Source organism: Myripristis murdjan, chromosome 13, assembly GCF_902150065.1.
Source record: "Myripristis murdjan chromosome 13, fMyrMur1.1, whole genome shotgun sequence".
In the NCBI taxonomy this organism is placed as follows: domain Eukaryota; kingdom Metazoa; phylum Chordata; class Actinopteri; order Holocentriformes; family Holocentridae; genus Myripristis; species Myripristis murdjan.
Window position 1 is genome coordinate 5235593 of NC_043992.1, and position 16384 is coordinate 5251976.

The following is a 16384-nucleotide window of genomic DNA, read 5'->3' on the forward strand; positions in this document are numbered from 1 at the left end:
CTTCAGAATGTGCTTTCATGTCAGATCCTGTATCCCGTGCTGGAAGATGCTGAATTAGACGGTTCTGGAAACCCAGAACTTGGCCAGAGGTTTTATCAACATTCCTGATGTTTTATCAGGTCCATCAGGTCTGTATAAAAAGCTTCTGACTTATAAAAGCCCAAACTTGGTCATGAAAAGCCCTAACGTGATGCATCTTTTCAGAGAGCTGTGTTTACGGCTCTGAGAGTCAAAGCAGCTGCTGCTTTAGTGTGTGATGCCGAGCAGCCGTCGACTCTGCAACACCACGAAACACCGCTCCGCGCTCTGGGACGGGACCCGCTGGTCGACGTCGTCTTTCTGCAGCGCGGTCGCGGTGCCTCATGAATGCATCTGACTTGACTCAGCAAAAAAAGGGTGTGGATGTCGAAAACGTCCCGAGAAAAAAAGCAAAAACTGGTCAAGAGTGATATGAGTGAAACACGAGCCTGGGCAAACCGCAGCGGCAGCTCGCTGTCTCGCTGTTTGAGTTTGGTGAACCCTGTAATGATACGACCACGCGTGGTGATAGTGATCCACAACTGCAGAAAATTATAGGTGGATCTCACTGAAAACGGCCTACATTTTGGAAATAATTGCTTGCAAGGAAATAATGCATTACTATTAAAGCCATGAGTCATCTTCAGACATTTGCTTTAAAATTAGCTTTGACAGTAGAATCTGTCTTTTTTTGGGGGGAACACTGACTGATCAATCTCAGCAGGCTCAATTTCGATGCATACAATTTTGGAATGAAACCCTTAATTTCCTGCACCCCTTTCCGTATTTCATGGCAGCTCATTTGGCCATAATGTGGACAGCAGAGGAAGCATGGCTCCTCCCCGCAGCGTCTTGCTGTGTCGCTGCAGTCCAAAGTGCACACATGTGTTATCTCCTCACCACAGTTTTGAGAGAAACCCAAACTGATTTATCTACATAACACAGTTGCAAATTCTAATTATATCTACGCCTAATTATCCCAACGCTCCATTCAGTGTGTCATCCCGAGTCCCAGGGGTGCAGGTGATACTCATGCATGCAGACTTAACCAAGCATAATAAGCAGCCTGGGCCCAAATGCTCGACAGGCAGCGTCTGACCCATCATCAGCCATCGGCAGCTGCTCCGCTCGCCGCGGCCGACCCATCAGCGTCAACACTAACCTCAGTATCTGATCGGGGTCACGAGGCGCTCGCCCACGCGTTATTCTGCGCTGCAGCTCGGCAAATTAAAAAGTGACGGTTGAAAACTTGCCTTCCCCGTGGGTGTTGGAGCGAACTGTCTCGGGGTGACCTGAGATGATTTATGCTTTGGAAAGAACACGAGCTGGAAAATAACGTCTAATGCTGTCAGAAACGAATCACGCAGCCGCAAAAAGCTACGTTTCACACTCGCTGTCTCGCTAGAGGCGCATTTCAGAGACACAGAGTTGAAACAGGATTTAACGAACCCATTTCAGGTTTATGGCCATCAGGGCTGTTGAACACAGCACTGGTTAGTGGCGTGCTGAAGAAACGTGGTGTTTCAGCGAGACCTCCAACACACCGTCTCCAGCTATCTTCTGCACTTGTTGGTATTTTGCATTATCAAAGTAGCAGCGTCCCCCCGCCGTATGCAGGAGCCTGTCATGCTGACAGCATAATGGGCATGTAAATTCTCACTTCAAATTAGAGAGAGAAAACGGCGGGGTTGCGGTTGTGGTGATTAGCACGGTGTTGGCTGTCAGAAAAAATAAAAGAGAGAGGGAATATAACTTTGTGGGCCTGGAGGAAAGTGATTAACCTCACGACATTCACCTCCGAGGCAGAGAGGGAGACTTTAAACCTCAGAGCCACGCCTGGAGCCGGCCTGGCGGTCCACTGCAGCTCGGCAGCAGGAGCATGACGAGACCCCGCTGGACCGGCTGGCTATCTCCACAGTGTGTGTGTGTGTGTGTGTGTGTGTGTGTGTGTGTGTGCGGCACAGCCTGGCTGAGCAGGTGAGCCTGGCTGCTGGTGTGCAGGCCCGCTCCTCTGACGCCCAGGGCACTGCCCCGCTGGGCCACCAGGCTTTTGGTCCAATGGGCCGTTTCGTGGACTGTCTAAACACACAAGGGCTTCCATTCAAGGTCAGAGGTCAGAATTTGAAATTTCCTGATTTCTGACCTCCCAGCGTTGCACGTGCACGACGCCAAACACAGCCAGCTTCCTAATAACACTGGTGACATAGTTTGACATAATTTACATGCAATTCAGGTACTATGTATTACGTATGAAAGTATGTATTATTTTAATTAAACACTAATATAACTAATACACTAATATACTATAATATAATATACTTCCTCAGAGTCTGTCTGCCACAGGATGCATTACGTCATATGAACGCCTGTACGTTCATACTGATTGGACTGACATTATGTGGGAGACATGCTGAAACTATCCTTCCATGCTTTGCTCAAAGGCACCATGTTAAGGAGGTGTGAGGTGTTCCTCGTGCACCTGCACATCTTAAATGTTGTCGGCCAGTCTGAGACTCTAGCCAGCCGTCTCCCAGTCCTCTAATCCTAATCTGTGTTGTGACACGCACTTGTTCAGTCCAACAGCTCTGCTCTGTACAATCTGAGCTTACAACTCCCACCCTACTACTGTAAACTTCAGACTGGGTAGTGCAATGAGAAATAGAGATAGGTGGGCCTGTGTGTGTGTGTGTGTGTGTGTGTGTGTGTGTGTGTGTGGGAGAGTGAGAATGATACGGTCGGCCCACAGCTGAGTAACTACAGGCTTCTCTGGTTGCCGTGACGAGGGTCTTTGTTTTCTCTCCTCCAAGCAACACACACACAAACAGAGACCCGCATGACACAATAACACACACACACACACACACACACACACACACACACACACACAAAACAATTCCCACAGTTGCAACACACACAGGAAACACACACATTTCCTCTTACATGTCAAAGGATTTGACAAAAAATGCCCTTTTTCTGTGTTTGTTTTATAAAGGTCTCTCTCTCTCTCTCTTTCTCTCTCTGCATGTGTGTGTGTGTGTGTGTGTGTGTGTAAGTGAGTGAGAGAATGAGAGTGCATGATGTAATATAAAAGAGCCCAACCCACCACTCCCAGAAGTTTGTCCAAAAGGAAACAAGCAACACAGCGAGACAGCTGCCCTACGTCTAGATCCTGTACAATTGTCCTTCAGCCTGCTATCTCTCTGTGTGTGTGTGTGTGTGTGTGTGGGTGTGTGTGTGTGCGTGTGTGTGCGACAGACACCCACACACAAAATAAAATGATGTCTTCACAAAATCATCGAGTGTAGCACAGCCCTGCATGTGTGTAAGTTCAGCTTTAAATTCCTCTGGGTCGAGGAAAGGCCCGGTGCTGTGTGTGTGTGTGTGTGTGTGTGTGTGTGTGTGTGTGTATGCGCATGTGTGTGTGTGTGGGACGGGTGTGGGGGTGGGGTGCTCATCTACAATAAATAATAAATAGGCATCCAATGTAATAACTGGATGAGTAAACAGTCCAATCTGTTGCTAGGGCCCCCGCGGACCGTCCAGGCCCAGAATAGGCTCTCCATGCTGGGGGATCGGAGGCTCAAATCCTGGGATCTGGTGTCCACGGGGCTGGGGGGATGTGGGGGGGGGGGGGGGGGGGGGGTGTCCATCATTCCTCTCCCACTTACTGTCTCTTGCCTTCCTGACACGCTAGGCTCCCTCAAACCCGCCGTCAAGCCGCTCACACGCGTTTTCCTGCTGTTTTTTTTCTTTTTTTTTCAGGTCAATTCAATTCAATTTAATTTATTTATATAGCCCAGAATCACAAATTACAAATTTATCTCAAAGGGCTTTACAGGAAAATACATCATCCTCTGTCCTTAGACCCTCACGTCACATGGCTCATATTTTGTGCTTTGCTTATTTTCTGATGTCTTACTCTCTGTGTGTAACTGTATAGTGACTGTACAGTTACTGTATCTGGCTGAAATGAAGCCATTCTCACTCTGACTTTGTGCCTCTCTGCAGTGATGGGCGATGAGGTTAAACTCGTTATTTTAATTCAAATCATTCATGAAAAATCCCATTTTTTTCCTGTTTCAGCTGTGAAAAGCAGCATCATAAATCAGGCGCCGCATCTGTCAAAAGCAACGTTTGACAGGATGATTTTCAGAATTATTAGCACGGGGGTCCATCAGTTAATATCTAATTTATATCGCAGAGGAGCAGATCAGTGAAAAAAAGCGTCAACCAAGGACTTCAATTAGCCACTCTCTGCCAAAAAGCGGTCAAAATCTGTTTTAATCTCATGCTGTCAGTCATTGTGGAGGAGTCGCTGTCCCCTGTTTGAAGTGGGGAGGAATTCAGTTTGGAATGAAACACCTCGTCTGCTGAATGAACCTTCCAGTTTGAGTGTTAAGACACAAGACAGATGTAGGTTACCGGCTTGAGGATTGTTTTTTTTTTTTTTTTTTACCGTAATGTTTTCATGCACCATGTATCGGTGAATCAGCCTGCCGGTATTGACCTTTCGTTAACGTATGAACACGATGCATGCATTACATCTGCACTGCATAAAGAGTCAGAGTCGTGCTGTTTGTGTGACATGAGCTGACTGCAGTGGCCCGTTTTGACGTGAATCTGCACAGATATCACTCTGGTGATCATTCTGCAGTTATTTCAGAGGCTTTTCCAGCCTGACAAGAACAAAATCGGAAGGAAATCGCTCATTTTTTTGCACAAAAAAAAAAAAAAAAAAAAAAAAGATTAAATTTGAAGCTACTAACTGGACGAACTGCAAACTACCCCCCTCTGCAGCTCCATTCCAGAAATATAATCAGGTTTTGGATGTACAAACTGATTAGACAACACCAGATCTGAGGGGGGGGGGGGGGGGGGTCTGTGTTGGGACAGTTGAAGCGGCAGTGTGTGTGTGTGTGTGTGTGTGTGTGTGTGTGTGTGTGTGTGTGTGAGGGGGGTTTGGGCTGGTGGGCTGGAAAATATTCATCTCCTCAAAGCAGGGAGAGTTAGAGGGGGGCAGGGGAAGGCTTTGTCTAACACACACACACACACACACACACACACCCTCCTGCTCTTTTGTCGGGACGTAAAGCTCACAGGCACACACACACACACACACACACACACACACACACACACACACAGAAACATGTGCAGCTCTCCAGCAGCGAGGCTCTGAGCAGCTGTCTTCAGTCTGAAAGATGGCCGTCGTCACTCATAAACAGCAAGACGAGGAAAGCTCTCTATCTATCTATCTTTATCTTTCTTTCCTCTGTGTGTGTGTGTGTGTGTGTGTGTGTGTGTGTGTGTGTGTGTGTGTGTGTGTGTATGTGTGTGTGTGCGTGTGCTGTCCGGATGGGACGCTTGGAGCCGTTTCGGTTTAGATCCCTAACATCACAAGCAGCCCACACGAGCCGACCGAGTGGCCTGATGAAGCTCATGTGACCTTCCAGTGCACATCCAGCAGACTCACATCCATTCATATTGTCGCTTTAAACATGAGGTTTGGCAAAAGACTGCCTCCCTGAGCAGGTGAGCAAGGTGAGCAGCCTCCTCTCTGCTGTGGCTCCGGAGCTCCGGCTCTTCACTGGAACTCTCTGATATCCTCCAAAAAGCAGGGTTTTTATTTATTTATTTATTTATTTTAATGTCTCAGAGGCATGGAGATGACTCATGACTTGAGTAGTAACCCGCAGCGTGTTTTATTTTATCACGCCAGCAGTCACTTTCCGAGAGAAGGTGTCTGTTCTTCAAGCGGTCGACATTTTATTTAGAAGTGACACCCTCAGCGGCGGAGCCATGGAAAGCTACACCTGCTCTTAGAGTGTGATTGGCAGCGCCACATCAAAACAAATGTTGGTGCTTTTTTTTTTAAAAAAAAAAAAAAGGAGAGGAGCTAGTTTAGGTCAGCTAACATTTACAGTGTGTATCGGTTTTACTGTGGAGAAACGGAGTGACTCATTTCACCTTGTTTCCAGTGGAGGGCTTTTATTTTGGAGATAAAGTGCTCAGGTACAGAGGACTGAGGCTCCCAGACGATGAACTCGACTGTCAGCAGGAAACACCCTTCATTTGTCAAATTTGTAATACACACACACACACGCACACACACATATATATATGTATGTATGAAGTAAATTTCAGTATTTAAGTTTCAAACGAGCCAATGAAAAGCGTCGATACTGAAACCGTCGCTGTTGTCTGGGCGTCCGTGTCTGAATCGAAGCCGACACGGTGGCTAAACTAACAAAGCTAACCGAGGGAGCCGCCTTCTTTCTCTCCCATCTGTGTGTGTGCGTGTGTGTGTGTGTGTGTGTGTGAGAACTGGTGTGTATTGTTCATGGATCAGGGCTATTTTGGAGGAGGGGGCCCTTCCAGTCGTCCTCGCTGCATCGCCCCTTTCATCGCTCCCTCATCCATATTCATCGCCCTCCCTCTCCTCTCCGCCTATCAGCGAGCGGCTGGCCGTGACTGCCGTCGCGCTCCACCAATCGGACGCCTCCCTCTGCGGGAGTATTCCCGCCTCCTAGCGCCTTCACCCCACCCTGTACAACGGCTTCTTTCTCTTTTTTTTTTTTTTTTTTTTCACTTTGGCGCAGTGGCTCGAAAAAAAGAGGAAGAGGCAAGGGAGGAGGAGGAGGATGAGGATAAGGAGGAGGAGGGGAGGAGGAGGAGGAGGGTTGCCGTTACCGCCGGCCGTGTGCTGCCTGACGACGGCCACCGATCGATCGGCGGCCGCGGAGACGGTTGCCGAGCGAGCGTCGTCAATGGCAGCCGGCGATTGATGGAGGGGTGTGGGCGGAGGACGGAGTGATGGGAGGACGGGGGTGAAGGAGGACAGGCGGGGGAGGAGGCAGAGGCGGAGGAGGGCGCAGTCGTGATGGTCTGAAGTAGAGCATGATTAGTATGGATGAGGAGGAGAGGAAAAAGCGAAAAAAAAAAAGACGAAAAGAGAGCGAGAGCAAGAGCGAGGGGGAAGGAGGCTGCAGCTGAGCGGCGCCCGGGCGAGCGAGCGAGCCAGCAAACAAAACAGCCGTGCCGCAGAGAACGCCGTGTTCCACCTCCCAGCCCCGCGTCGGCCCGGGGACGCCGAGGGGCCGCAGAGCTCCTCGTCGGCGTCTCTGTAAAACACGGCGGGCAGGAGCGGCTTCACTGCAACACGCACGCCGCTTCACCTTCCACACACACACTGCACCAGAAACCCAGATATCTGCATCACAGCCGTTCACCGTTACATAAGAGGCAGAGTCAGCCCCGCTCCCTCCACCGCCGGGGTCGTCCATACAGGCGCCCGCCGCACGGCCCAGCTACGTTCAAACCCACAGAACTTCATTTAAAACTGCAGCAGAGGTTTCCAAAGATAACAAATACGTCAAATATGCACAAGGAAATGTGTATAAAATGATGCATAAGACATGTGGATATAGTCTATTTGGTGCACTGGGGTTGATTATATGACCTAATGCTATAGGCTAACTGTGGGCAGCGTCGCTTTTATCGTTCTAACTCTGAAGCTACGTGAAGGGAGAATCAGAGTTCAAGTGGCTAATGCTGGCTGATAACTTAACTGCATGAAAAATGCAAAACACAACGTTTTGTGTTTGCCAAGCCCCCACATTATCAGCTGCTCTCGGAGTCGGGGTAAAAGCGAGCTAAAGACGAGGCCTCCTCCTCCCCATCCCGGCCGAACACCCTGAAGGAAACAAAAGACGCTCCGCTCAGCTGCAGCGGCAACACAAAACACTTGGATCAATAGCATTAAAGGCCTTGTCTCATGCAGCCAAAGCCCAATGCAGGGTATGCGTGTGTGTGCGTGTGTGTGTGTGTGTGTATGTGTGCATCCATGTGTAGTGCAACACATCATTTACGCACCCTTTCCTCTTAACTTCCATCACTGCTTCTTCTTCCCAGGAAACCAAAGTCAAACACATAGGCTAGACAACCACACACACACACACACACACACACACACACACAAATCTTCCGGCGTACTGCTAGTCCCCTACTGTCACTTGGCAAGGGCGTTTCAACCCCCCCTCCCCTTTCTCGACACCGGCCTGCCAGTCCATCCATTTACTAAATGAATGTATTACATCTTACAGAGAGCGGAGGAGAGGAAGAGGAGAGGAAGAGGAGAGGCTATAATACGAGGTGACTGCAGGACTGAAGAGCTGGACGTCGGCCGAGGTCAGCCGAGTTTTCCCTGCCCGTTAAAGCATGCAGGCGTCCCACCCGAGGGTTTATTCTCTGACCACCTACACTCACAAAACCAACCCTAAAACGCCCAGTTTGGTTCATATATGCTTGCATAAGGTTTCTTTTATGGCTTATGCAAGCGTTTCCCTCAGAGCTCCACCGTGCACGGGCTGAACTGAGTCAGGGGCTTTTATTACACAACAGATCGAGGCCCGTCAGTGTCGTCCACCTGTGACAGGATGGAGGTTTCTCACTGAACACAGCAAAATGTCTGAAAAGGCCCACAGGAAACCTTAGTTTCTGTGTCGACTGTGTACACTAAAGGAAATTATGTCTTAATTTAAACGCCTTAAATGTAATGTCATGTCTTGTAGAGGGCTCACTGTCCCCTAACCCCGAAATATAACCCTAACCCTGAAAATAATTTCAATCATCTGAGGAGAGTTTTAGTGTCCCATTACGGTTTAAAGGTGCAATATGCAAAACTGAGGGTCAGCTGAAGCGACGGCTGTGGAGACCAAACTGACAAAAAAAAAAAAAACATAGAATAATAATAATAATTTAATTTAGTACAGTGTCAGTTGATGATGATTTTTTTTTTTCTTTTTTTTTTGTCAGTTGAATCTTCTGCCCTCAGCAGTTTGGCACAGTGCAGCTGTCAGTGCTGTTTCAGAAGGGGTTTTTTGTTGTTGTTGTTGTTTACAAATATAAAATTCAAGGGGAAGTAGTAACTGCTCATACTTTCTGCACTTAAAAATAGTCTGATTTTCACATGTGGCCTACATATTGCCTTGGCAAATCATGTGATTTATTCACAACTGGATTCCTGTAGATTTTTTTTTTTTTTTTTTTTTTTTTTGCTCGCTGCTTAATTTAAATTGCTACATGCCTCAGGACCAAACATCAAATATTTCAGTCCCTCTATGCTAAACGTTTTTCATTCACTCAAAAAGTCACGTTCGTAGTTCTGTCCCCTTTCATGATTCTGTTTCCAAATGGAGTCGAGTTCAACGTGAGTCTGAAGACAGCGTCCACACGGGCGCAACAGGCAGACACTGGGAACAAAACCAGCTCCTCTGATTGCCTTGGAAGGATTTTAGTAGTGGAGGCAATCAAGACCACGTTTTCAAGATGAAATAACTTTAAATTTGTCTGTGAAAATAAAATTTTAACAATGTCTACATCAAATGTCTTGGATCATATCCAGTGTTTCAAGCAGGGAAACCATCTGAGCCGGAGAGGGGGTCCACTGGGAGTGTGCCCATTGTTTTCACTTGAGTATTTTATGGACGTAAAAAGGCTTTTTGCCTGAAATCAGGCGTAATGGCTGAGGTCTTTACAGTATGTGCATAAACAGAGGAGCATCTGAATGACAGTGCCCCTTTAATGCTGGTGAGAGGTGGGGGTGTGAAGCCCGGCCACTGCAGCCATTGATCTTTTTGTCTGTAAGACCTTCAGCTTTTTATGAGATGTAGCTGTGATTTACGGCCTTCAGGGTTACAGCAGGGCCGCATCTCCCCATATCTGTGCTGCCGAGGCAGACAGCTGAGCGTCCCTCCTGAGGTCAGCACTGCTCCGGACCAGAGCTGGACACCAACCGGCTCAGAGCCCGGTGCTAACTTCAGCGTCATCTTGCCTCTTTTCTTTTAAATAAGCTTGCACTCTCAGTTTTTTCACACTCATTCGCACGCTGTACGTAACGGCAAAGCCTACAGCTTGTATAAAGCATGTTTGCAGATTTGGGTAATAGCCTACAGTATGTAAAATAATTTGCCCAGGTGTTATTTTTTTTACTTCTGGATATGCCTCATTGTAAGGAAACTGCTGCTGTTGGGTAAAAAACACAAACTTGCAAAATCAGTGTTTTCTGCTCTGAGGAAGCAAACGTGAATTTTCTGACTGATTCAAATGTTTTTTTGGAGATTACACCACGGGGTATTAGCACGTTTCCAGGGCCCAGTGGTCGTGAAAGCGACTCAACATGTAAATGACTGTGTAAATTTCCCATATAAGCAGGAAAAAGGGACGACACGAAAAAGTGCAGTGAAGTGACTTTTACCCGACAGCAGCACTGTGCATACTGTAGCCGTCATGTATCGCCAACAACTTTCAATAGAGAAGACAAAAAAGGCAAATCAACATCATTCAACATGAACTCATATGCAGTAATAAAGCCAACAGTTCTGGTGATATGGCTAGCATGAGTCAAGAGTCATTAGGATTCATCTGTGCAATAATGTTGGATATCATGACAAAATAAACACTGACTTTGTATAAAAAGCATGGAAATGGATGTTATGGATTTGATAACATACAATATAAACAACATAAGCATGCATTATCCTGGATAATGAGTAGAACATGGTGGTGTTACCCAAGCTTTAATGTTAACTCCTATTGAAATGTCAGGCCCTGCAGCAGTCAAACCACCTTATTGAAATGCCCTGCAGTGTTTGGCCTTCCCTTGACAGTCAGCAACACATCATCTATATTTTGAAATAGTCCTGCATTGAAGAAGGTTACAGCAAAGAGTAGAAAACAGAATCAGAAGATCAAAATCAAAGGGTCTCTCTTACCATGAGCCTCAGTTTCTTGGTGAGGGAATAGAATGCCTTCAGTTTCAAATAGGGGCTGCAGGAAGGCCACTACAGAGAGAGGAAGCACAGGGGGGGAGGGGGTGTGTGGCGTAAACTAATCATACAGAGAAACAACCAGTATCATTATCTCTTAGCAGCACTTTGACTTTTGTAACTTGCAACTTTCCATGGCAAAACTGCGGCGTGAACGCAGCTCAGTCCTCAACCAAACACACATTCTACCTGAAATGCAAAATACCCTTAGCAGAAACACACAGGCTGCATTGCAAAGCGCTTTGGTATTAAAGCGGAGGCCACATGGCTTCTTCTGCAAAAAAGGGCCTGAAATAAGATAATGGTTTGGTATAGGCTAAATATAGGCTGAGGACTTGACGGCATTTGTAGGAAATTAAGCTGTTGCCATATCATAAGAACCCATCGCTCACAAGTAAAGGAGTAATTTAGACTGTTTTTGTTTTTTGTTTTTTTGTCTTTGTCATGGGATTATACCAGGCAATAAGCATCACTGTCACTGGAGAGCGTTGGTGCACTGAAGATCAAATTCTTAGGTCAAGGTCCTCTTTCAGAGGAATCCAAAAAACCTTCCCCCAAAAACAAGTCAGCAAACAAGCATTGAATTAGCTGTCAGTGCAAAATTTAGATTAAGGATGCATAGCCCAGCTCTTAATCCCTATTGTTGTTTATGTCAAGGGGGCGTACTGGAGCCTGTGGGAGCGACTCCATCATTTTTAACCAAATGTCAGCCGGCTAATACCACGGGCTGGGAAGTGGCGACCTGGCGGCAATCCACTCCGCCTGAGTAAAAGCCTGGTTGCTCATGATCATCATCCCAAGCTTTTCATTTGTCTAAATGGACGAGCCGCCTGCCTGTAATGCAGGCGAGGCGAGGCTCCCCCGGGAGGGAAGCCTTGGTTTTTTACATACTGTGAGGAGGAGCCCTTAGAGCTGCGAGCGCTGCATCGATCCCCTTTAAAAACAGCGCTGGCTAACCCTCATCCAGCCACACTCTGCAGAAAATGCACTCTGCCCGCTCTCTGTCAGTTTAATTATTACTCCTGAGGACAGACGTCATGTATTTCCTTGAGCAGAAAATGTTCATAATGACCCTTTGCTTAAAGGCCGGGTCACCCAAAAATCAGAGATACGGTGGCACTTAATTGATCACGGTGGCTGTCTGTGGGTGTCAGGGAGGACTATTTCTCTAAACTGCGATGAAGACACATTGTCATTGCACGCTAAAGGAGTAAGCCACTCAAAATCTATAGGTCTATCTATGTTTCTGCTCCTTTCAAGTGCCCATCATGATTCTCTGTGTGCAGTAAAAGAGCACGTCACCTAAAATCTAAAGCTTCTTAAAGACTATCTTGAGTGTGAACACCATGTTTCTTGGTGTGCACTGAGGTCAGACTGATATATCAGGCCAATATCTGCCTTTTATTAAATATCTCCATGTTGACCTGTCATGTTCTCCATTTCCAATATGATAGAGGTTCCTCCTTAACACAACTACAGGAAACAGTCAACACTATCTGATATGGCGTTTTGTTTTTTGGGGATTTTTTATAGTTGATCAGCTATGCTTGTGTGTGAATTAATCCTCCATTTAAAAGCCTTAAATATCCCACAGTTTCCTTTTCACTGAACAGGTGGGGGGCGGGGGCTTCACTCTGTTGTGAGGGGCTGTTAGCACTCAAAGAATTTCATTAGTCTGGGTTTCAATGGAGTTTTAGGGTCCCATGATGGTCTAAATGGTTTAGGCAACAATAAAACACTGAATACTGCTTTTGTCATTAAAATGGTCCAATTTTAAAATGCTGAATATTGGCTATTGGCAACTTCAGTCAAAAAACAGCAGTGTGAGCCGTCATAAATCTATATTAGTCTAACCTAATGTTCACTAAAGGGCCAGGTCACCAAACAATAAAAAATAAATAAATAAATAAATAAAAACTGGGCTTTTTCTCTCTAAAACTTGATTATCATAGGTCTGACTTTAAGGGCTAGTTCACCCAAACTCTCTGGGTGTTTGGTGCATTTTTAATTAACATGACGTATTTGTAATATTTTTCTTTGTCTGTTGTTTTGTCCTATGGGCCTCATGAAGGACTATATCCCCTATATCTTCACACTCAACCCTGTACAGTAAAGGGTTAAGTCGCCCAAAATCAACGGCTGCTAACCAGAGCATCTCCTCTGAAGTGGTGGCCTTGCTCGTCCAAAATCACACAGAGTATTCCTCCAAGTCTGGACCAGGTATTAATTCAGAACGTGTGCACTGCCTGAATAACACATTTAAAGGTGTATTGTATGTCCAAATGTCCATGATGGGGTGCATGGCCAGAATACTGATGGTTGTAATGCCGGGTGATGAGAATGCTTGGCGCATGACAGCATGTAAACAAAAACCAAATATGGTGATTGCCATGGTGACATATCCATATTTCATCCAACCGGAGAATAATGAAGAAACATGATTGGACAAATTTCGAAAAAAAAAATAAAAAATAAAAAATAAATCTTCCAGCTAGCTGCAATTAATTTGATCAAAACACCAAATAATGGCTAAAATAAGCTACACAGGCAACATATACTGCAGCAGCACATAAACACTGTCGCATTGTGAGCGGCTCTGGTTGTTTCAGCAGGCCCGCTGTCACTCTGAATGTTGTTTATCCGCTTGTGTAATTGTACACAAAGAGGCGATGGTGGCTGATGTGTGAGATTATCACAAGGTCATCCGTCGACGGGATGAGAGCCTGCGATCACGCACCAGTCTGATCTAGCTTTCACTTGTTTACATCCTTCTTTGGGCTCCAGCATGGCCGCTGTCCCTGTGCGTAAATCTAAAGGCGCAATAAAATAACCAATTCAGTCGATATAAATAGGCTACAGCTCTCAGGATGTGCGCCGGGGTCGGAAGGGAACCGGCGGCTTCCCTCCAAATCCCCTCCAGTCCCCTCTCATTGTTTTCCTTCCATCAACACAAAAGCGACGGCCCATTATTATTTTAATGCTGATGGAAAATGACTGTTGCCCACAACAAAGCGGATAAATAAGAAAATCGTGCTGTCTATAATTAAATCCCTGTATATTAAAAGCTCAAATCTAATGAATGTCGGGTTGTAGCATGCCACCATACGTCAAGAATCAGATCAACCTGCTCCCCTTTCTCCTCTGCCTCTAGCCGACAGGACGGAGCAACATTCACCGAAACCCGAAGTGCTCCCCGCATCCCCGTCGCTCCTCTTACCTCCCGTGTTTGTGCGTTTGGTGCTGCTGGCCTCCGTGGGAGTCTCCAGGGGTCTTTTACGCGAATCTGGGGGATCGGACTCCATGTGTGGCTGTTGACTGTGATGGTGAGGATTTGAGAAAATCCCGTTTTGCTGTACTGCTCCGCCGGCCATCATTTTCGAGCTTGGTCTTGGATGCTTGGGCTGCGTTTGCGTTTAAATCCCCCCTTTTCCTTTTTTTTTTCCCTCTACGCAACGTAGCCTTGTGGATGAGTCCCTAGAGAAAGCGAAAGCGATTTAGGAATTGGAAAATACGTCTGTTTCTTACGGACGGCGGGGTTTGTGTTGCGCGTTTCTCCGTGGTGCGCCGTGCGTACAGAGAGATGCTGCGCAGAGAAAGAAAGAAAGGGGGAAAGAGAGAAAGAAACGCCGGAGCGGGCGGATGTCGGCTCAGTGAGGCAAAAAAAAAATCCGAAACCTCTGAAGACAGAGAATAATCTAGGCTACGAAAACGTGCAAAGGGAGCGTCAATCTTCCATCAAGCTTCTGATATGTGGGCTAGGATATATGTGTCATTCCGCTGCAACCGGATAAAAGCGCGTACTCATGTCAGGCGGTGCAGGATGGTGGCGCTCCTCTGCAACAGCCAGGGAAATAAAACAATAAATAAAACAAAAAGAAAATCCAACCGAACGGCAGCGATGTGGAATCAACTGAGGAAAGAAGAACAAAAAAAGGGGAAAGGTCGGTGAAGCAATAACAACAAAAAAAATCCGATAAAGGTTATGTTGTTTTTCTTTCTTTTCTTTCTTCTCGTTATCCTGTCCGGGCTCCGGTCATGAAGACACCCAAGGGTGACGGGGCGGGTGAGGAGGGTCCGGGGGGAGAGAGGCTGTGGACGGACGCGGAGCTGAAGGAACACAGAGAAAGAGAGCTTTTTCTTGTCGTCTCTCGGTGAAGATGCTGCAGTCTTGCGTTCAGAGCATCCCTTCTCTGACTGGCTGCTGGAGGGAGCGCAGGGGAGCGGCTGACGTCACGGGGCCTCATGCTGCCTTCAGGGGCTCCGCGTAAACTCAGGCAATTTCAGGTTTAAAAAAAAAAAAAAAGGAGAAAAGAAATCCGGAGTGCGAGTTGCCGGTGGGCCAGGAAGGAACCCCGTCATTTCACCCTGAGAGCAGAAGTATTTTCGGGGTGTGGTTTTGCTTTTTCAAAAATCCTGTGATCCAGTGGCGAGGAAGTCGTCGGTGAAATAAGATGGTGTGTAGGCCTATAGTGTTAGGCTGAAATTAAAAAACCCTTAGGTCATGATGGCACAGAGCTGGATGACATGAAACTAATAATCCTCGTGGGTCATGACAGCAACAGAGACTTAGGAATAATACAAACACAGAGCACTGAAAATAATATTCTACCAAGCAGCTGAATACATTGAGAATAATGCTGCAGTGCATGCTCTTTTGACAGTTTTCAGGTTTTCAAGCAGATATGCAAGTGCAGCCTACACTGTCACCTTATACAATAAAAAAAAAAAAAAAAAAAAAACAGCATATACACACATAATCAGATACACATTATCAGATTTGCAGATGGAGGTAACACAGGGACATTTGTGTTGAATGTGCAAAAGTCCGGTTATAACACTGCTTACGGGAGGAGGCAGCTAATGAGTTTGTGCACCAGTGCATTGTTGGCATTCACACCAGGCATGTCATTAACATTTCGATTTACTTAGTAAAACATTAAACACAATACAACACAAACCAGTGAAACAAAGAGTTGAAAACACAGGCTACAGCCGTTAGGCACCAAATTCTCACACTGTAACTGGTAAATAAAATACACAAGTTTTCATCATCACCTCCAGTTGCTGACACGGCTTATAATCTGTCCGATAAATAAACGCTGCACATTATCAATTCGTGTGAGAGTAAACACCGACTCTGAACCATATTTATACTGTCTTTATACTGGGTCTTTTACACGAAATTGATCCCCTTATGTCTGATATCACCTGAAGGCAACACGAGAGAGAAAGCGAGAGAAGGAGAGAGAGCGACGCCTCCGTCCCAACGCGATTGGCCGAGCTTGACTTTCTCAGGCGAAACGAAAGGACAGACGGTTGCCCGGTAGAGTCACATGACGGAGAAGAAAGGATGCGGCGGCGGCGGCGGCGGCGGGGTAACTCTGCTCCGGCCGCGGGGAATGCAATCAGGGCTTAACGGGAGCCTGGAGGTCCTGCTGCCGGTGCTGCTGCTGCCCTCGGGTCTGCGGCGCTGGCTGGAGTCAGCAGGCCGCAGGGAGGCCAGCTCACCTCAAGTTCACACTCTCGCACACCTTTAAAAT

General features: G+C 46.7%; 1 protein-coding gene across 1 annotated transcript in view; it reads right to left on the reverse strand.

Moving 5' to 3' along the window:
• nova2 (NOVA alternative splicing regulator 2) overlaps positions 1-14927 on the reverse strand; it is a 97006-nt gene extending 82079 nt beyond the window's left edge. Inside the window, exons 1-2 of the mRNA XM_030066280.1 lie at positions 14062-14927; positions 10791-10859 (exon numbers count right to left, since the gene is read on the reverse strand). Coding sequence (XP_029922140.1) covers positions 10791-10859; positions 14062-14218 — 226 coding nt within the window. The 5' untranslated portion in view covers positions 14219-14927. The remainder of the gene's footprint in view (positions 1-10790; positions 10860-14061) is intronic.
• Positions 14928-16384: the final 1457 nt, after the last annotated feature.